The sequence below is a fragment of the Sus scrofa genome, chromosome 1, assembly GCF_054392235.1.
Source record: "Sus scrofa isolate SSC_HxYL_T2T_F1_AM1 chromosome 1, Sscrofa_HxYL_maternal_Yorkshire_Landrace_v2.0, whole genome shotgun sequence".
NCBI classification, from domain to species: Eukaryota; Metazoa; Chordata; class Mammalia; order Artiodactyla; family Suidae; genus Sus; species Sus scrofa.
Window position 1 is genome coordinate 240,902,961 of NC_139383.1, and position 22,359 is coordinate 240,925,319.

A 22,359-nucleotide genomic window follows, 5' to 3' on the forward strand; every position below is an offset into this window, starting at 1 on the left:
TGAAGTTTAGTTGAAAATATTTTAGAACTTTCTTCGGAAAAAATATAAAATTAATTTATAATCACTACTGTTTAAAAAGAAAATTTGTTTAAAATATTTACTTCATTTTGAAGATCAATTTAGAAGGATTTATGTTAGAAATCCACTAGATGGTGCTCTTTTAACTTCCTTAAAGGAAAACTGAGAAAGTTTGAATTGGCTGATGCCCGACTCAGCTAATTTAATGTTAACAAAACCAAAGTAGTGCATCTGACTCAGAATCTCCTTGGATATAAAAAGCACAGGATACAATCTAAGAACAGTATAATTGTGATAACTAATTGATGAAGACTACTTTTTTTAGCCCTGGAAAAATACCATAATTACTTTCAAGGAGGAGATTCTGGGAATAGTACGTTGTGCTCTTTAGAAAATAAGATTTTACAAAATGTGAACACTGGGAAACTTTAGGCATAATCAGGTTATACTTGAATTTATAAAATTTAATAAAAGCACAATACAGGTACACATGAGGCTCAACTTTGACAATAGTCTTTTTTGTTTTTAAAAATCCTCCGTCTGTGACATTATGAGTTCATTACATAATATACAATATAAAAATGAATTGTATGTATATGAAGTACATAAGCTATCTCTACATGACACGGACAATATCATTGACAATGATTTTCTAATATTTTTATGATCTAATATTTTCTGATTTTTTTAAATATTGAGGCTGTATATGTTTAAATAGTTAAGTGTTGACATGAACTTAATTTTCTAAATCAAAGCATACTACTGGTAAACATAAGGTTGGAGTTTGGTAGTAACCCTTCGGTTATTAATATCTACTCTTAAAATTGAGTTCCCATTGTGGCTCAGCGGGTTAAGAACCTAACTAGTATCCACGAGGATGCAGATTAAAGCCCTGGCCTTGCTCAATGGGTTAAGGATCTGGTGTTGCCAGAAACTGCTTTGTAGATCATAGATATGGCTTGGATCTGGCGTGGCTGTGGCTGTGGCTATGGCTGGCAGCTACAGCTCCGATTAGACTCCTAGCCCAGGAACATCCATTTGCCTCAGGTATGGCCCTAAAAAAACAAAAACAAAAACAAAAAAAAAAAAAATGACTTGAGTTAGGAAGCTCCTTTGTGGTGCTGTGGGTTAAGGATCTGGTGTTGCTGCAGCTGCAGTATGGGTCAATCCCTGGCCCAAGAACTTGCATAGGCCACTGGCATGGCCAAAAAGAAAAAGAAAAAAAAAAAATTGACTTCAGTTAGATATCTCTTAGTAAGTGAATCAAAAGACCTGGCAAGTACTCACTGATAGCTAAATTTGGTTGAATTTTTCAGTTTTTATCTTTCTTAACATCTCTACAATTTTGATATTGTTGATCACCTCTTTTTCCTATAACTCCTTCTTGGATTTCTGTGTCATCCCACTCCAGGTACACTGGCTCTTGTCCTAGGCTTCCTCTCTCATGTCCATTTGGCTCTTTCCTAAATGAGAATGTTTCCTCACTGTTCTCTCCTTGGTCCACTTTTCATTATGTTCCTTTACACTTAAGTGTCATCCACACATTTAATGTAGATAATTGCTTCTGTGTAGGAAGCTCTTAAATATTCTTCTTGTCCTGGACTCTCGCTGGGACTTCATTCCTTAATTTCTAATCACTGCCAGAGAAATTACACTGTGTCCTGGATATTTCCCCCTAGATTTCAAATCTTATGGAACCAAGCAAAAACTCAACTCCTCATCATCTGCTATACAACCAATGTTTTGTTTTCATGTTCTAGTTCCTATGAACGGCAGAATCTTGGAATTATTTTATTTATCTTATGCACTTTAAGTTAATCAGTTTCCAAGGCTCATAAATTCTACCTTTATGACATCCATTTCTTTTCTGCCTTTCTTTTCATCTAAACTGCCATGACCTAGTCAAGATCCACAGTTGCCACCTGCCTTAATCTCAACAATGTTCTCCGGGGTGCTAACTCTGGACTTTCCTTCTCCACTCCCTCTTGGTCAGTGTCTCCTATCTACATATAGTTGCATTAACAGATAGGTTGGGAAGGTTAGGCAGGGGAGAGTGACAGAGCCTGGCCTTAGAACTGTGAGGTGGCTCAGGTTCTAGGAAAGGGCTTCAGAGAAGCATCAACACACACAGGGTCACACAGCCTCCACTGCTGCCAGTGGTTCACATACGAAATTGAGATAGTGGTCAATATTCAGAAATCCACACAAGCAGAGAATTCATGTCTGGGAGGTCTTTCAAATCCTGTCTAAATTAAAATTGGCTCAGGAATGGAGAGGCTGCACTGAACAAACAAGGAGGGGTGGGGTATCCTGTGCTATCTCATGGTCCTTGCTCACAGGAGGATTAAGGACAGACCCCAGCACTTGGTACAGGGAGCCTGCCTTCTGCAGCCTTCATCTTGACCCACCTCCCACTTCACTGCCTGACCTGTTCTTGATTATCCTAGCCCTTGATCCTTGGACTCATTACATATTTATAGACTGGCAATTGCTGCCAGTCCTGACAGCAATCAGAGACTTAATCAGAACTCTGGCCCTGAGCCTGGCTTTTTTCCTCACCTACTGTTTGCATTTAATCCCTTTGATGGTACTGCTTTCCTCTGTCAGCCAAACATCTTCCTTGGCACAGATTCCATAGCAGTTCCTGACGCTGCTCTCCTTAGAAAGAGCTATCTACGGAACTGTTAACTAGGTATAAGATTGTTAAGTAATGGAAAGAGAGGAAAAGACAGCTCTAAAGTATTTCCAAAGTAGTTATTGCAGGACGTGGATGTAACCCCAAAGACTGAGTGAGCAAAAGGACACACTTGGAAGCTTAGAAGAGAAGCCCTTGAGCTGAAACACAGACCTCTGAGGAAGGCTGTGTCTCTAAGTTGGGAGAAGCATACTTAGGAGGGGAAATGATGAGATGATATTGATTCTGCAAGTTGGGGAAAATGCAAGGCAGATTCAGGTGCTGCTGAGGAACAACTGCTGTCAGGTAAAGAAGGATTGCTGGGGTGACAATTAAAAGGAAAGAAAGTAGACAGGAAGTTTGGTGGGAAACAAACAGAAAGGAGCCAGTCTCTTCTTCCTCTTCCAGCCTCTCTAGTGCCCCCTCTTGCAAAGCCTACATAGGAGCCAGCAGCCAATGCTCAGTGTAGTTTGCAGGAGTGTCCCAGCATCAGAGAGCTGCAAACAGAAAGGTAGGTTTGGAGCAGGTATGCCTTTCCTGGCTTCCACAAATGTGTGAGTGCCTACTGTGTACTAGGCACAGAGGATAAAACAATCAGCAAAACAATAATTTCTGCTGGAGTAACTCACATATCATATTACATTATTACATTATCAGCAAAACAGTAATTTCTGCTGGAGTAACTCACATCATATTACATTATTACATTATTACATTATAATGGGGAGAGTGAAGTGGACAAAAAATAATAAGTAAAAAACAGCATGTCAGGTGATAAATGCTGTGAGAAAAGACAAAGCAGGAAAGGTGAAAGTAGTGCTGAGGGGTGGAAGGGCAGGTTGCAGGCTAACCAGGCTGTTCAAGGAAGGGCTGAGAAAATGGCACAGAGCAAACAAAGATGGAGGGAATGAGTCATGCAAATATTTGAGGAAAGAGCTTCTCGATAAGGGCAGGGTGGAGGGGAAGACCAATTGTGTGAGGCCTTATCAGCCACTGGAAGGGCTGTTACCATGGTGATAGGGGCAGCATATTAGAAGCTTTGAAGCACAGAAGTGACATGATGTGACATGTTTTATAAGGATCCTTCTGAGTGCTCTTTGGGAATAATATTGTCCTCCCTGGATTTGTCTCAGCCCAGCCATTGGGAACTTAGCTCTGGATCTAGGGACTGGCCTTCCACAGCATCCTTTTTTTCTTTCATACCTGCCTCTCACAGCACTGCAGTGAGGTCCATTCTGATAGATATGTAGTGTTAGCTCATTTGCAGGTTTTAGCCATTTCCCCAGTGGTGGTGGCACCCTCCCCATATCTAACCTTTGGCAACTTTTAATCTCTTCTTTATTGCTATAATTTTGTTATTTCAAGAATGTTTTATAAATGGAATCATAGTCTTCACTCAGCATCATTTCTCTGAGATTTATTGAAGTTGTCCTATGTTTCAATAGTTTATTCTTTTTTTGGCTGAGTAGTTTTCCATGATATGAGTATACGACATACAGTTTGTTTAACCACTCACCTGTTGAAAAACATTTGCTTTGTTTCCAGTTTTTGCCTATTATGAATAAAGTTGCTATGAACATTCACGTACAAGTTTTTGTGTGAAGTCATATTTCCTTTTATCTGGGATAAGTGTCCAGGAGTAATACTGCTGGTTCATATGATAGGTGCATATTTATTTTATCTGATTTTTTAGAAACTGCTAAATAGTTTTCCAGAGTGGCTATACTGTTATGTCACCTTACTTTCCCACCACCAACACAGAGATGATTCAGTTTCTCCACATCCTCACCAGCATTTTGAGTTATCACTTTTTCTTTTGACAGCCAATCTGATAGGTATGTAGTGATAACACATTTGTGGTTTTAGCCATTTCCCCAGTGGCTAATGATGTTGAGAATATTTTCATGTGCTTATTTGCCACCTGTATATGCCTTTTCAGGAACTGTTTGTTCATGTCTTTGGAAGATATTTGGGACTTCACATACATTTCTATATTAGTTCTCCACCAAGACTGGGACTTTGCTTACAAACTTACGTTGGGTCTAATTCTAGGAAGAGCATTTCCTCCATGCGTGTTCACGGTTTGCTGAAACATTACAAAAGAATATACACCAATATGACATTTCTGATACATCCCTCTTTACCATACTAGGAGAATAGATTAAGTTTATATCTTCTTTTTTTTTTTTTTTTTTTTTTTTTTTTGTCTTTTTGCCTTTTCTAGGGCCACACTCTCAGCATATAGAGGGTCCCAGGCTAGGGGTCTAATCAGAGCCATAGCCACCAGCCTACGCCAGAGCCACGGCAACGCGGGATCTGAGCCTCGTCTGCGACCTACACCACAGCTCATGGCAACGCCAGATTCTTAACCCACTGAGTGAGGCCAGGGATTGAACCCGCAGCCTCATGGTTCCTAGTCGGATTGGTTAACCACTGAGGCACATCGGGAACGCCTATATATTGTTTTTTAATGTTCCAAGTTTACAGCATATAGCTGAATCTAATGAAACTAAATTTCCTTGGTTCAAAATCTGCAAAGTTGATTTGCCTTAGACTAAAAGCATTTCAATTACTATGAATAAGAGAAGTGTTATTATACTTGATTCATCATTATTTTCTTTGTTTTTCCCTTCTTGTTTTGGGAAAAAGATACAGGTTCACTGTAAATATATATATATATATACATATTTATAGGAGTTCCTGTCGTGGTGCAGTGGTTAATGAAACTGACTAGGAATCATGAGGTTGCCGGTTCGATCCCTGGCCTTGCTCAGTGGGTTAAGAATCCGGCGTTGCCGTGAGCTGTGGTGTAGGTTGCAGATGCGGCTCGGATCCTGCGTTGCTGTGGCTCTGGCGTAGGCTGGCGGCTACAGCTCCTATTGGACCCCTAGCCTGGGAACCTCCATATGCCTCGGCGGGAGAGGCCCAAGAAATGGCAAAAAGACCAAGCAGCAGAAATGAATCCAACTAGGAGCCATGAGGTTGCAGGTTCGATCTCTGGCCTGGCTCAATGGGTTGAGGATCCGGTGTTGCAGTGAGCTGTGGTGTAGGTTGCAGACACGGCTCAAGTCTGGCATTGCTGTGGCTCTGGCGTAGGCTGGTGGCTATGGCTCTGATTAGACCCCTAGCCTGGGAATCTCCATATGCCACGGGTGTGGCCTTCAAAAGACAAAAAGACCAAAAAAAAAAAAGCTTGAAAAAAACAGAGAAAACAATCTCTGAAGTCTCATCACCTGGAGATAATTACTATTAACATTTGATGAAGTTATATTTGGATTTCTTTCTGTATATATCCTTTGCATACTTCAAACACATCCACAACTTATACAATTATTATTCTGTACAGCGTTTCTCATAAGTGTATATTACTTTTTCCATATAGATCACCATCATTTTTAAAGCTTGTACAGTAATTCATTGTGTGTGTGTGTTTAATCAGGTTCCCTATTAATTTAGGCTGTTTCTCATTTTTTACTATTATAAATAATGCTTTAATGAATATGCTTGTGGGACAGCTTTTTGAGTTTTTATAATTATTTTCTTAGTGTAAACCTCTAGGATAGGGATTGCAGACCTAAAAGTCATATGTATATACATAAGAATATGTCAGTTTGTAGATGTTAACAAATTGCCTTTTAGAAAGATTGTATTAATGTAAATTTTTGCATATCCTGTCTAAGTAAGGTTCTTATAACTTTCTCAACCTTTTGCTTGTGTCTCCCAACAAATTTCTCTCTTTTTCAAAATAATTGGAGCACATAAATCCAAATAACTTTTTATGGCTTATTTTTTCAAAAGAATCGGAACACATAAGTCCAAGTAAAGTTTTATGGTTTATAATTTTTTTTTTGTCTTTTTGCCATTTCTTGGGCCGCTCCCACCGAGGCATATGGAGGTTCCCAGGCTAGGGGTCCAATTGGAGCTGTAGCTGCCAGTCTACTACCCACAGCAACAGCAACTGGGGATCCGAGCCGCGTCTGCAATCTACACCACAGCTCACGGCAACACCGGATCCTTAACCCACTGAGCAAGGTCAGGGATCGAACCCGCAACCTCATGCTTCCTAGTCGGATTCATTAATCACTGCGCCACGACGGGAACTCCGGTTTATAATTTTTTAACTGTTAACTGAGATAGGAGTGCAGGACTTCTTGAGGCTAGGTAGGTAAAAGTCCTGTAAAAGGGCCATCCTCTAGGCTTGCTCCGACAAAACACTTTTCTGGAATGTGTTGTGTTTCAGTGGCTTTGTTGTCTGGCCATCTAGTTTAGGTCCACAATACCTACCTCACTTGGGGAATGATAAGGACAAGCAGCATGGCAATGGCATTTACTTGTGGACAGAGGAATAATCATTAGGAGAAAAAAATGTCAGAGATCACTACAGTGCATCAAATCCTCAAAAATGGAAAACTGTAGGATGTAACCTAAACACAAAATAGCAAGTCCTACTTATAACGTTAGAAATTTATTTGCACGGTTGGATATTAGCGAGTGTCACTCAAATGCTTTTCCTTTTCCTTTTTTTTTTTGTATTTGATTAAACAGTGAGGTACAGTATTTTAATTAAGATCTGGAGAGAAGAAACACCTCATAGTAACACATTCCCAAATTTGAAACAAACATTTTTTGATAGTCTTTGGGCTTAGTTTTCAAGTTTCAACAGCTATTTGGTCTAATGGGCATATCTATCTTTTATATGATGACTAATATATTTTTGCTTACAAACTTCCTCAGATGGATTAAGCAACATAAGGACTGCAACTTTTAGTAATTAGGAAATGTGTTTGTGATACCTCTAACACTAGATAAGAATTCAGTTACAACATGCATTTTTTTTTTTATTTTCAACACTTTCTCAGTATTTTTTTCATTGCTCTCTTTAGCAAATAAAAGCTGATACTTCTAAAATTTCAGCAGCACACTCCCCCTTACTCAATTCCACAGGATTTTCATGGATTGTAGAAAACTAATGTGAGGTGTTTGCAAGATACTTAAAATGTATTTTTAGAGTGAGTTCTGGAAGTTTTTGTATTTAAATTTTTGGTGTTAAATTATAACAGTGGAATTTTGTAGCTACTGTATATCTGACTTATAAACAATAGAACAATAGAAAAATCCATAATTACATAAAGCTTTTCCGTTTTCTGGGCATTTTAGTTGGTATTGGTTTCTGTTATACTCTGTTGAAGTATTCGAGGTAAATTTCCAATGTCAATAGACAAATGAAAGAGAATAGGTGGGTTGGTGGGGTGGAGTCAGTCAAAAGTACCAGATTCCATCTGTTTCTGTAGAAAATTAGTTGTGTCACTTTGGACAAATCCCTAACATTGCAGCTTCATTACCTTAAAGACCAAGAGATTGAAATGTGACCTAATAAAGGCCCTTCAAATATGAAATTATATGAAAATAACTAATAAACTCATGTAAAACAAGATTTTACACGTATTTGCCAGGCATTCTACTTGCGAAAGTAAATCTTTAAACCTTAAAAAATTTCGGTGACTGCAGAAAAAGCGCTTGCATGATGAAGAAATCACAGAAACTCATCATTTGCCATGCAGAGAGAAGTTTAAACTACACCCCTACCTCTTAAATCTTTAAGAGTTTATTAATTATGGTTCTCCAAACTTCACATCCAGCGTCTCTGTGACCTCAGGCCTTTGTGACCTCAGACCAAACGCCGGGGTGGGAGTGGGTGTATTTATTTATTTAAGATCAGTCTTTCTGCCAAGGCTCAAGGGTTCAGGGTCTATGTCTTGAAGTATTTCTTGGAGGGTGCTCAGCAGTTTCCGGACTGGCTGACTCTCTAAGGGATGAAAGTCGGCTCCGTGTAAATAACTTGACCAAAAAGAGTGCGATCTCAGATGTAGGGAAAGGGGCATGGAATTACAACCCCGAGTCCACTCTTCCCTCTCTCGATTTGCAGCCAGGGAAACGCTCAAGGACCTGGAGGGCGTCCAAACACTCAGGCTGGTCGAACTCAGAAAGCAATGCCGGGGCTCTGCTGTACCTCAGAACCTGTAATAATAAGGGAGTTCTCCCTGGTACACTGGGACGCCTCCCACTTAACCGGGAAGAGGCTGGAACCCGTCCGGTTCCACTTAGTATTGCAGGACCACCCCGCCCGCAGGAGTTGTGTCTCTTCTGTTGGCGGGGGACCTTTCATGCTGGGAGTAACCTCCGCGCGCCCACCAGGTCCCTGCCCACGCGATCAGTAGTGTTGCGGAAAAGCCGGTGGGGCGGGGTCGGAAAATGTTTGGCTGCTCCTGATGCTCGCCCAGTTGCCAGGCAATGGGGGAGGAGGCGGGGCCGAGGAGAAGGCAGAGCCCAGCTGTGCCCGAAAGGGGCAAGCGTCAGAGAGGCGGCCGCGCAGGCGCGGTAGCTCTCTCCCGGCCTATCGCTCCGCCCCAAACCTGGAGCCGGAGCTGCGCATGAGTCGCGCGAGCAGGCACTTTGGCCCCTCCTAGGGCTCGCGGCGGCGTTTCGTGTCCGGCACCGGTGGCGGCAGAGTAGGAGTCGCCCCGGAGCCGATGAACTGAGCGCCTCCTGAGAGGGGCCCGAGGAAGGCAGGCTCAGGGAAAAGGAGCTCCGCGTCCACCGCGGCTGAGGAAAATGGTGTTCGAGTCGGTGGTCGTGGACGTGTTGAACCGGTTCTTGGGGGACTATGTGGTGAACCTGGACACATCCCAACTCACTCTGGGCATCTGGGGAGGTAATGAGACCGCCGCCGCCCTTCCATCTCGCCTCCCTCCCAGGCTCCAGTTGCCAGCGCCTGGCCTTGCCTTTTTGGGGCCTCGAGCCCCTCGCTCGCCGAGCGCTACCACCTGCCGCCGCTCTCGTTGGGGTCAGATTACGTAGAGCCCGGCAGCAGTTCCGGGCCTCCGTCTGCGAGTTATTTTTTTGGCCTGAGGGGAATGGGGTGTTGGGTGCGGGATGAAAAGGGCCCCTGTTTCTGGCTAAGAGGACCTGCAGTGGACTCCAAGGGTCTGGAGTTCAAATCCCGCCGAGGCGCCCTTTTCTGCCCCTGGCGGTCCAGTTTCAGCTGTGCTGGGCGAGGGTTGGCAACGAGACGCAGTTGAGCTTAGTTTGTTCCATTTTACCCCCTTGGGTCGTGACGGAGGCCCCGGGCAGCCCACGGAGTGGCTCACGCCGCCTTGCACGTGAAAGCCAGGCGTTGTGACCAAAGACGCCCTCTTCCTTCCTCGCCCAGCCTCCCGGTACGGCCGAACGGTGCCGGCTTCTGGGCTCCCCCTTCCGGCCACACCACCTGGACTCCGGGGTGGCTCGCTTGGGTTGGCTGGTAACACAGGGCGAAAACTCCTGTGCAGAGTGACTCGAGGGGTTGGTTGTGTGTTTTAAATTCACAACCTCACGCAGCAGTGTAAAGCTTTGGGGTTTTGTGGATCCCAGTGAGTTAACTGAATTTTTTAAAAAACGAGGTGCGCCGGGCAACTTCTCATACGGGGATGAACCTGTCCTTAATGTTGTTTAGATGGTGAGGGACCGGGGCTTTATTATAGCGTCCGTTGTTTTCTGGTGGTCTTTCTTATTTGGTGCTTCATTTTTAGTGCTTCCACCTGTTTGTGTATTATATACCCTTATCTATTTAAAACCCGTTAGACAACAGATTCCTCTTCTTTACAAAATGACTCTCCCAGGCTAAAGCTAGGGTTATTTTTGTGTGTGTTTGTAGTATATGTTTAAAAAATTTTTACTGTTCTTGAATATACACACACTTTCAGTCTTCTAAAGTACTTTGGTATTTTTCTTTTATGAAATAGTGTGAACAGGTAATATAGTTTTAGTGAGACTACTAGACTACAAGAACTAGTATCAGAAATTTGCAGATGATTTAATCGTGCTGCTTCTCATTTGCAAAATAAAAATAATAAAACTTGTCTCCACCTACCTCTGTAGGAAGCCTTGAGAACATTTTGTGGCTTACTATACAAAATCAATTTGAGAGGCATCCATGTGTTGCATGTGTCAATATTTCATTTTTTAAAAAATTTATTTATTTAAATTATGGTTGACTTACCATGTGCCAATTTCTGCTGTACATCAAAGTGACCCAGTCATACATATATACATTCCCTTATCTTCCATCATGGTGTATCCTCAAGAGACTGGGAGGACCTCATTGCCTATCCATTCTAAATTTAGTAGTTTGCATCTACTAACCCCAAACTCCCAGTCCATCCCACTTCCTTTCCCCCTCCCCTTGGTAACCACATGTCTGTTCTCCATGTTTGTGAGTCTGTTTCTGTTTTGCAGATATGTTCATTTGTGTTATATTTTAGATTTTACACATTCCTGTATTTGTGAATACTATTTTATTGTGTGAATGTACTATAAATCCATTCTTTTCACCAGTTCAAGGACTTTTTTTTTGGCTTTTGGTGATTATGAATAGAGCTACTATAAAATGCATGAACAGGTTTTTGTGTGGACATAAATTTTTATTTTTTTGGGGGTTTTCAAGATCATATGGTAAGGAAATACTAAATTTATGTGAAACTATGAAACTGCTTTTCAAAGTGGCTGTATCATTTTACTGTCTCACTAGCATTGTATAGGTGTTCAGTTGCACTACACCCTCACTAGCTCTTAGTATTGTCATTTAAAAATCTTTTTTAGCCCTTCTAATAGATATATAGTGAGAAAGCATTGTGGTTTTAATTTGTATTTCCTTAGTGATTGAGGGTGTTGAGCATCTTTTCATGTTATTCTTTGCTGTTTATATCTTTCTGTTGAGGTGTCTTTTCAAATCTTTTGCTCATTTTAAAATAGATTTTTTTTTTCAATTGAGATGTAATTCATATACCATTAAATTCATCCTTTTCAAATGTACAGTTTTTTTAGTATAGTCACAAAATCGTGCAACTAATCACCTCTATCAAATTCCGGAACATTTTCAATACTCTGAAAATAAACCTTATACCTATCAACAGTCACTCCAGGTTTACCCCCACCCTGCCTCTGGCATCTACTAATTTACTTTTTGTGCCCTATAAATTTGTCAATTCTGGACATTTTATTTAAGTGGGATCAATATATATGGCCTCTTGTTTTGGCTTCTTTCACTTAATGTTATATTTTCAAGGTTGATTTATACTGTAGCATGTATCAGTATTTCATTCCTTTTTATGACTAACTAATGTTCCATTGTATGGATATAACCAATTTTGTTTATCCATCAGCTGATGGACATTTAAGTTATTGCTACTTTTTGCCTTTTAGAGTAATGCTGCTGTGAACATTCATGTACAGGTTTTTTGTGGGCATGTATTTTATTTTATTTCGGTTTATTTTTTTAAATTTCATTGGAGTATGGTTGACTTACAAAGTTGTGTTTCAGGCATACAGCAAAGTATATTAGTTATACATATACATATATCTATTCTTTTTCAGATTCTTTTCCCATATGGGTTATTATACATATCGAGTAGATTTCCTTATGCCTTGTATTAGGTCCTTGTTACCTGTATACTTTATATATATTAGTGCGTATATAATCAATCCCAACTCCCTAATTCCCTCCCCCATTTCCTCTTTGGTAAACATAGGTTTGGTTTAGAAGTCTTTGAGTTATTTCTGTTTTGTAAGTTATATTGTATCATTTTTATCAGATTCTACATATTAGTGATCTCATGATATATGTCATTCTCTGACTTATTTCACTTATAATAATTTGTAGGTCCAGCTGTGTTGCTGCAAATGGCATCAACTCATGCTTTTTAATTTTCATTTTTGCTTTTTAGGGTTACATCTGTTGCATATTGAAATTCCTGGGCTAGGGGTCAGATTGGAGCTGCAGCTGCTGGCCTATGCCACAGCCACAGCAGTGCCGGATCCGAGCCGCACCTGTGACCTACACCACAGCTCCTCAACCCATTGAGAGAGGCCAGTGATGGAACTTGCATCGTCGTGGATAGTAGTTGGGTTTGTAATCTACCAAGCCACAATGGGAGCTCCCTAACTCATGCTTTTTTAATGGCTAATATTCTGTTGTCTATATGTACCACATCTTCTTTATCCAGTCCTCTGTTGATGGTCATTTAGGTTGCTTCCATGTCTTGACTCTTGTAAATAGTGCTGAAATGAATGCTGGGGTACATGTGTCTTTTTGAATTACGGTTTTCTCCAAATAGATGTCCAGGAGTGCGATTGCTGGATCACATGGTAGTTCTATATTTAGTTTTTAAGGAACTTCCATACTGTTTTCTATAGTAATGGTACCAGCTTACATTCCCACCAGCAGTGTAGGAAGGTTACCTTTTCTACACACCTTCTCCAGCTTTTATTATTTATAGACTTCTATTATTCTCACTCGTGCGAGGTGATGCCTCATTATAGTTTTGATTTGCATTTCTTTAATAGTGATGTTGAGCACCTTTGCATGTGCTTTTTGGCCACCTGTCTTCTTTGGAGAAATGTCTGTTAGATCTCTGATCATTTTTTAATCGTTTTTTTTTTTTTTTTTTAATTCATGTAAAGATGTATGAGCTGTATTTTTTTTTTTTTTTTTTTTTTTGTCTTTTTAGGGCCGTGCCCACAGCATATGGATGTAGCTAATTGGAGCTACAGCTGCCAGCCTATACCAACAGCCACAGCAACACCAGATCTGAACCACATCTGTGACCTATCACACAGCTCATGGCAACACCAGATCTTTAACCCACTGAGTGAGGCCAGGGATTGAACCTACGTCCTCTTGGATATTAGTCAGATTCGTTTCTGCTGAGCCATGACGAGAACTCCTCTGTTTTTGAATTGTTAGTCTCTCAGTGTTTTCTTTACATATAGTCTTATGTTCAGTGGCCTCTTAATGCACATTCCGAAGATAACAGTGACTCTTTAGCAATACGAAGATTCAGTCAGGGCACAATTCCTTATTCTAAGAAGTCATTTTTCTGTCGTGGGAATATACTGGGGTACCAAACAAATGATTGTTATATAGTCTAGTGGAATTATTGATTCTCTTTCCTTAAATATTGTTTTTACTTTTATGCTCTAGGATACTTTCATAGGCCTTTAGACTTGAAAGGGAACATTTTTTAAGAAGTGTTCAAACATATATCAGTGTTGAAAGATTTTACAGTCCGTACCCATATACCCAAATCTAGAGTCTACCATTAATAATGTATTAACAGCTTTATTGAGGTAAAATTGACACACAGTAAAATACAGATATTTAAATTCTACAGTTTGGTAAATTTTGACATGTGTGCACATGGGAAACCATGATCATGATCAAGATAATGAATGTATCCATCATGCCCAAAAGTTTGCCCTCATCCCTAGAGGCATCCATTATTTATTTATTTTTTTCTTACCGTACATACCTCTATTCCTGGTATGCTGAAAGGTTTTTTCAAGAATGTATATTGGGGAGTTCTCATTGTGGCTCGGTGGTTAATGAATCCGACTAGGAACCATGAGGTTGTGGGTTTGATTCCTGGCCTCGGTAAGTGGGTTGAGGATCCGGTGTTGCTGTGAGCTGTGGTGTGGATTGTAGACGTGACGTGGAATCCTGCATTGCTGTGGCTCTGGTGTAGGCTGGCGGCTGCAGCTCCAGTTGGATCCCTGGCCTGGGAACCTTCATATGCCACGGGTGTGGCCCTTGAAAAGACAAAAAGACTTAAAAAAAAAAAAAAAAAGAGTGTATGTTGTATTTTGTAAGGTGTTTTTCTGCATCTGTTGATATGCTCATAGAATTTTTCTGTGAATTATAAGATTACGTTAAATTTTTTGAATGTGGAATGAGCCTTTTAGAGTGAATTAATCCTACTTCGCTGTGGTATAGATTTTTTTTTTTTTTTTTTAAGGCTGCTCCTGTGGCATATGGAAATTCTTGGGTTAGGGGTTGAATAGGAGCTGCAGCTGCCACCCTACATCATAGCCACAGCGACACTGGATCTGAGCTGCATCTATGACCTATACCACAGTTTGCGGCAACACCAGATCCTTAACCAACTGAGTGAGGCCAGTGATTTAACCTGCATCCTCATGGACACTATGTCAGGTTCTTAACCCACTAAACCACAGTGAAAACTGGTGCATAATCATTTTTATATCTTGTTGGATGCAAGTTGCTGAAATTTTATTGAGGATTTTTGCATCAATATTCATGAGTGATGCTGGTCTGTGGTTTTTCTTGCTTGTAATTTTTTTAAATCTGTTTTTTTGATGAGGGTAATACCGACCTTATAGATGAGTTAGAAGTGTTCGTATGTTATCTGGAAGAGATTGTAAGAGATTAGTATTATTTTTTTCTTTAAATATTTGGTAGAACATTAGCAAAATCATCTTGGCATTATGCTTTCAGCTTTGAAAGATTAGTAATTGTTGATTCAATTTCCTTTATAGTTATAGACTTATGTAGATTTTTCTTGCATGTGTTTTTATAGAATTTTTTTAAAGGAATTGGTACATTTCATCTAAGTTAAAACATATGTGTGTATGTGTTCTTTTTTTTTTTTTTTTTTTTTTTTTTTGGTCTTTTTTCGCAGCACATAGAAGTTCCCAGACTAGGGGTCTAATCAGAGCTGTAGCCGCTGGCCTACACCACAGCAGCATGGGATCCGAGCCGCATCTGTGACCTACAGCACAGCTCATGGCAATGCTGGATCCTTAACCTGCTGAGCAGGGCCAGGGATCGAACCCACATCCTCATGGGTACTAGTTGGGTTTTTTAACCACTGAGCCATGGCGGGAACTCCTGTGTGTTTGTTTTCTTTACTAACCTTTTAATGGGCGTGGGATCAGAAGTGATGGCCCTTCCTTTCATTTCTCCTATTGGTAATTAGTATCTTTTTCTTATTTGTTAATATGGCAGAGAGTTACCAGTTTTATTGATCTTTTCAAAGAACCAGCTTTTGGTTTCATTGGAATCTCTTGATTTTCTATATTGAATGACATTGAGTTCTTAATATTTTTCTTCTTGCTTAGGATTTACTTTGCTCTTTTTTTTCTAGTTTGCTAAGGTGGAAGCTTAGACTATTGGTTTTAGATCATTATCCTTTTCTTTTTCTTTTTTTTTTTTTTCTTTTTAGGGCTGCACCTTCAGCATATAGATATTTCCAGGCCAGGGGTTGAACTGGAGCTGCAGCTGCTGGCCTATTCAACAGCGACACCAAATCTGAGCCCCATCTGTGACCTACATCACAATTCACAGCAATGCTGGATCCTTAACCTGTTGAGCAAGGCCAGGGATTGAACCAGCACCCTCATGGATACTAGTCAGATTTGTTATTGCTGAGCTGCAGTGGCAACTTCATTCTCCTTTTTGAATATATGCATTTGATGTTATAAATTTCTCTTTTGCTGCATGTCACAGATTTTGGTAAGGCTTATTTTCATTTGATTCAAAATATTTTATACATTTTGAGATTTCTTTGACTTATGTGCTATTTAAAACTGGTGTTTATTTAATCTTTGGATATTTTGGAATTTTTTTTCTTTCTTTCCAGAAATCTTTCAGATTTCTGGTTTAATTCCATTGTGGCCTAAAAGCGAACTTTGTATGACTTCTTTTCCATTAAGTTTGTGAAGGTATGTTTTCTGGCCCAGAATGTGGTTTATTTTGGTGAATGTTCCATGTGACCTTGAGAAGACTGTGTATGCTGCTGTTGTTGCTTGAAATGTTCTATAAATTTGTTACATCCCTTTACTGTTGATTTGTCTGTCTTTATATTTAAAGTGGGTTGCTTATTTTGCCATTTGCCACACCATGGATAGACTTGGAGGGTAATATGCTAAGTGAAATAAGTCAGATGGAGACAGACAAATGCTGTGTGATTGCACTCATGTAGAGTATAAAAAACAAACAAAAATTCAGACTAAAGAAAGAAACTAAACCAATTGAAACAAACATATAGGAGTTGCCTCATGGCCTAGCGGTTAATGATCTGGTGGTGTCACTGTTGTGGCTCAGGACTCTGCTGCGGCACAGATTTGATCCTTAGCTGGGAACTTCTGCATGCCATGGGAATGTCTGTCTTTACTTTTAAAAATTTCCCCCTTTTTCTTTCTTCTCTGACTTTGAGTGTTTTGTATGATTTAATTTTTTTCTCCTCTCCTAGCCTATCAATTATACTTACACATTTAAAATGAATATAGGTTTACTTTGAAATAAGATGTACTGCTTCAGGGATAGTGAAGGTATCTTATAACAATATTCCATTCCATTTCTTCTGCTTATCTGTAATATTATTATTCATTTAACTTATCCATAAGCTGTAGTCACTAAATGCAGTTACTATTTTTTGTTTTTTGTTTTGTCTTTTTAGGGCCATACCTGCAGCATTTGGAAGTTCCCAGGCTGGGGTTCAAAATGGAGCTGCAGCTGCTAGCCTACACCACATCCACAGCAATGCAAGATCTGAGGCACATCTGCCACCAGCACTGCAGCTCACAGCCCCACTGAGTGAGGCCAGGGATCAAACCCATGTCCTCATGGGTACTAGTTGGGTTTGCTACTGCTCAGCCACAACAGGAACTCCTCACGACCATTTCTAAGTGTACAGTGGCATTAAGTATATTCTTGTTGTATAACCATCACCTTATCTGTATCCAGAATTTCTGTCTTGCAGAACCAAGATACTATACCCATTAAGCAGTAAACTATCCATTTTCCCTTCCACACACCTCTGGCAACCATTCTATTTTGTGTCTAGGAATTGGACTATTCTAGGTACCTCATGTAAGTTGTATCATACAATATTTGTCCTTTTGTGTCCTGCATTTTTTACTCTGCATACAGTCTTTAGGGTTTATCTGTTAAAGCATATGTCAGAAGAATGTTCATTCTTAAGGGCGAATAATGTTCTGTTGTGCCACATTTTGTTTCTTCATTCATCTGTCAGTGAACAAACACATGGGTTGTTTCCACCTTTTAGCTATTGTGGATAATGCTACTGAAAACACGAGTGTTCAAGTATCTCTTAAGTCCCTGCTTTCAAATATTTGGGATATATACTCACAAATGGAATTGCTGGGTCATGTGGTAATTAATTTTTTGAGGGACCATGGTACTACTTTCCATAATAGTCATACTGTTTTACATTCCCATCAACAGCACAGAAGGATTCCATTTTCCCCACATACTCAGAAATATTCATTTCTTTGTTTTGTTGATAGTGGCCTTCCTAATGGATGTGTCATTTTGATTTACATTTTCTTATTGATTAATGATGTTGAACATCTTTTCATGTGCTTATTGGCCATTCGTATATTTTCTTTGGAAAATGGTTTAAAATCTTTGGCCATCCTTTAGGTTGTTTGGTTTTTTGTTGTTGAGTTGTAGGAGGTCTTTATATATTCTCAGTGTGATCCCTTATCAGATATGAGACTTGTAAATATTTTCCCCTTGTCTGTCTTGCCTTTCAGTGTTGATAGTGCCCTATAATGTACAAAAGATTTTAATTTTGATTGAAGTTCAAATCTTTTTTTTTTTTGATGCTTTTTATGACATGTCTAAGAAATCATTGCCAAATCTGATGTCATGGAACTTTTTATCTATCTTTTAAGAATTTTATAGTTTTAGGTCAGACATTTAAGTCTTTGATCCATTTTGAGTTAATTTTTTGGGTATATTATGAGATAATGATTCAGTTCTTATTTCTTTTGCACCTAAATATCCATTTTCCCAATGTTTTGTTGAAAAGATAAATTCCAAATTGAATGATCTTGATAGCCTTGTCAAAAATCATTTGACTCTATATACAAGGGTTTATTGCTGGGCACTCTACTCTCTTCCAGCGTTGTAAGTGTCTGTATGTAAGCACTGTGGGTTTTTTTTTTTTTTAATTTATGTGTAGTTGATTTGCAGTATTGTGCTAATTTCATGTATATAGCGTAGGGATTTAGTATTTTATATCCCATTATAGATTATTACAAGATAATAGTTATAATTCCCAGCACTATACAGTAAATATTTTTTTCTTACCTATTTTATATGTATCAGTTTGTGTCTCTTAATCCCATACTCCCAATTTGTCCCTTCCTTTTTCCCTTTTATAACCACAACTTTGTTTTCTATGTCTGTGAGTCTGTTTGTTTTGTATATACATTCATTCTAATTACTTTTTAGATTCCTTATATAACATTTATCTTTCTCTGACATTTTTCACTAAGCATAATATTCTCTATTTCCAGCCATGTTGCTCTAAGTAGCAGTATTTTCTTTTTTTTTTTTTGCTCTCTAAGGCCATACCCGAAGCATATGGAAGTTCCCAGGCTATGGGCCAGATCGGAGTTACAGCTGCTGGCCTATAACACAGCCATAGCAATGTGGAACCTGAACTGTGTCTACGACTACACTACAGCTCATGGCACTGCTGGATCCCCTACCCACTGAGGCCAGGGATTGAATCCACATCCTCATGGATACTAGTCACATTTGTTTCTGCTGCACCACAATGGGAACTCCTCATTCTTTTTTATGGCTGAGTAATATTCGTGTGTGTGTGTGTGTGAGAGAGAGACACACACACACACACACACACACACACACACACACACACACACATATCTTAATCCAGTCATCTATTGATGGGCACCTGGGTTGTTTCCATATCTTGGCTATTGTAAATAGTGCTGCTGTGAACATTGGGTGCATGTATCTTTTTGAATTAGTGTTTTTTTCTTTTTTTTTCTGGATATATACCCAGGAGAATTGCTGGGTCATATGATAATTCTGTTTTTAGTATTTTAAGTAACTTCCATACTGTTTTCTACTGTGGCTGCACTAATTTACATTCCCATCATAGTGTACAAGGGCTCCCTTTTCTCTATATCCTGTCCAACATTTGTTGTTTGCAGAATTTTTGATGATAGCCATTCTGACAGGTATGAGGTGATATCTCATTGTGCTTTTGATTTGCATTTCTCTGATAATTAGAAGTATTGAGCATCTTTTCATGTGTCTATTAGCCCTCTGTTTATTGTTTTTGGAAAAATGTTTCTTCAAGTCTTCTGGCTATTTTTGATTGGATTGCTTGTTTTTTGATACTTTTAATATGAGCTTTTTGAATATTTTGGATATTAATTTTTTGTCAGTCACATCATTTGCAAATATTTTATCCTGTTCCATAGATTGTCGTTTTTAGCAAGCACCATGCTATTTTGATCATAGTGCTGTTGTTAGTACATGTTGAAAACAGGAAATGTGAGACTGCCAACTTTCTTTGGAAGATTGTTTTGACTGTGGGTCTCTTGAGATGCCATATGACTTTTTAAAGATGTAATTTTTTATTTCTGCAAAATGTTGGGATTTTAATGTGGATTACATTGAATTTGTAAGTTGCTTTGGGTAGTATTGATATCTTAACAATATTGTCTTAAAATTGATGAGCACAAAATGCCTTTCCGTTTATATGTGTTTTTACTTTCTTTCAATAATGTTTTATTGTTTCAGGGTGTAATTCCATCCGTCCACTCACTCGCCCCTTAAGTTTATACCTAAGTATTATTCCTTTCCAATGTGGATGCCTTTTATTTATGCCTCTTGCCTAATTGCTCTGGCAGTGATGTTCTGTATTGAATAAAAGTGGCAAAAGTGTGCATCCTTATCTTTTTGTTCCTGATTTTAGAGGAAAAAGATTGATCCTTTACCTTTGAGTGTCACGTTCATTGTATGCTTTCCATATATTGCCTTCATATGTTGAGGTAGTTTTCCTTTTATTCCTAATTTGTGGAGTGTTTTTTCGTGAAAGGGTGTTGAAATTTTTCAAATGGATTTTATTCATCTGGTGTTTTTTCCTTCATTCTGTTAATGAGGTATATTACATTGGTTGAATTTGTATGTCGAACTATCTTTCCATTCCTAGAATAAATTATATTGCATAGTAGATGTCTATAATTCTGTTAATGTGCTATTGAATTTTTTTTGTTAGTATATTCTTGAGGATTTTTGCCTCAGTATTCATGGGGGATATTGATCTGTAGTTTTCTTGCAGTATCTTTGTCTGATTTGTTAACAGATTAATGCTGACCTCAAAGATTGAGTTTGGAAGTATTTCCTCCTCTTTAGTTTTATGGAAGAATTTGAGGAGGATTGATGTTTTCTTTTAAATGTTTGGTAGAATTCACTGGTGAAACCATCTAGTCCTGTGCTTTTGTTGTTATTATGGGAAGGTTTTTGATCACTGATGAAATCTCATTACTAATTATAGATCTGTTCAGATTTTTTTTTTCCTTGATTCATTACTGGTAAGCTGCATGTTCCCAAGAATTTATCTGTTTCATCTAGGTTTTCAAATTTGTTGACATACTGCTGTTCATATTATTCTTAGAATCCTTTTTATTTCTATGAATTTGGTAGTTCTATCCCTTCCTTCATTTTTGACTTTAGTTACAGGTGACCCTTGAACAGTGTATATTCTCAAAAATCTATAACTATAATTGTATAGTTGACTTCCCACATCCATGATTCACATCCTTGGATTCGGCTCTCTGTGGATCATGTAGTATTGAAGTATGTATTTCTTGAAAAAAAAATCCACATATAAGTGGACCTGCAAAATTTAAGCCTGTGTTGTTCAGGGGTCACCTGTATTTGACTGTTCTCTCTTTCTTAGTCTAGTTAATGATTTGTCAATTTTGTTGACACTCTTGAAGAACCACCTTTTGGTTTCCATCAGTTTTCTCTTGGTTTTGTTCTCTGTTTTACTTACATCTGTTCTAATCTTTATTATTTCATACCTTCTGATGGATTTGAGTTTAGCTAATTTTTAAGATGCAAATTTAGGTTGTTGATTTGGGATATTTCTTCTTTATTAAAATAAACATTTACTGCTATAAATTTGTCTCACGGGACCTCTTTTACTTTATCCCACAAATTTTGGTGTGTGTTTTCATTTTAACTTTTTAAAATTGTTTTTAAATTTTTTCTTATGATTTCTCCTTTGATTCACTACTTGCTTGAGTGTATAAATTTTCATGTATTTGTGGATTTTCCAGTTTTCCTTCTGCTGTTGATTTCTAGGTCCATTCCATTGTTATCAGAAAAGATAGCTCATATAAGTTCAGTCTTTTAAAATTTATTGTTTCCTTTGTTACCTAACATAGATTTAAACTGGAAAGTGTTCCATGTGCATTTGATAAAATTGTGTATTCTACTGTTGTTGGCTAAGAGTGTTTTCTGTATATAGGTTAAGTTCAGTCCATCTATTTTCTTGTTAATCTATTTTCTTGTTAATCTTCTGTCTGGTTGTTCCACCCATTGCTAAAGTTGTGTATTGAAGCCTCCTGTTCTCACCATAGAGCTATCTCTTTCTCTCTTCAATTATTCAGCTTTATATATTTTTGAGCTCTGATGTTTGCTGCATGTATATTTACATCTGTTATATATTCTTAGTAAATTGACACTTTTATCATATTAATACTCAGTAGATTTCCAGTTTTCTCTGAATCGCTTACTGAAGATACTTTCTTTCTCCATTGTATATTCATGCCTCTTTCCTCATAGATTAATTGGCCATAAGTGTGTAAGTTTATTTCTGGACTCTTTGTCCTGTTACATTGGTCAGTGTGTCTGTTTTTGTGACAGTACCATACTGTTTTGATGACTGTAGCTTGGTAGTAGAGTCAGAAGTCAGGGATCATGACTCCTCCAGCTCTGTTCTTCTTTTTCAAGATTGTTTTGGTTATTCAGGGTCTTTTGT

The 22,359-nt window shown here is 38.7% G+C and overlaps 1 protein-coding gene across 4 annotated transcripts in view; it reads left to right on the top strand.

The window, feature by feature from the left end:
• The first annotated feature begins 9,142 nt into the window (after positions 1-9,142).
• VPS13A (vacuolar protein sorting 13 homolog A) overlaps positions 9,143-22,359 on the top strand; it is a 261,965-nt gene continuing 248,748 nt past the window's right edge. For all 4 annotated transcript variants that reach the window (XR_014822948.1, XM_021065108.2, XM_084988047.1 and 1 more), the window contains exon 1: positions 9,143-9,404. Coding sequence is in view for 3 of the 4 variants with exons in the window: in XM_021065108.2 (XP_020920767.2) it covers positions 9,305-9,404 (100 nt within the window). In the remaining variant the exon portion in view is untranslated. The remainder of the gene's footprint in view (positions 9,405-22,359) is intronic.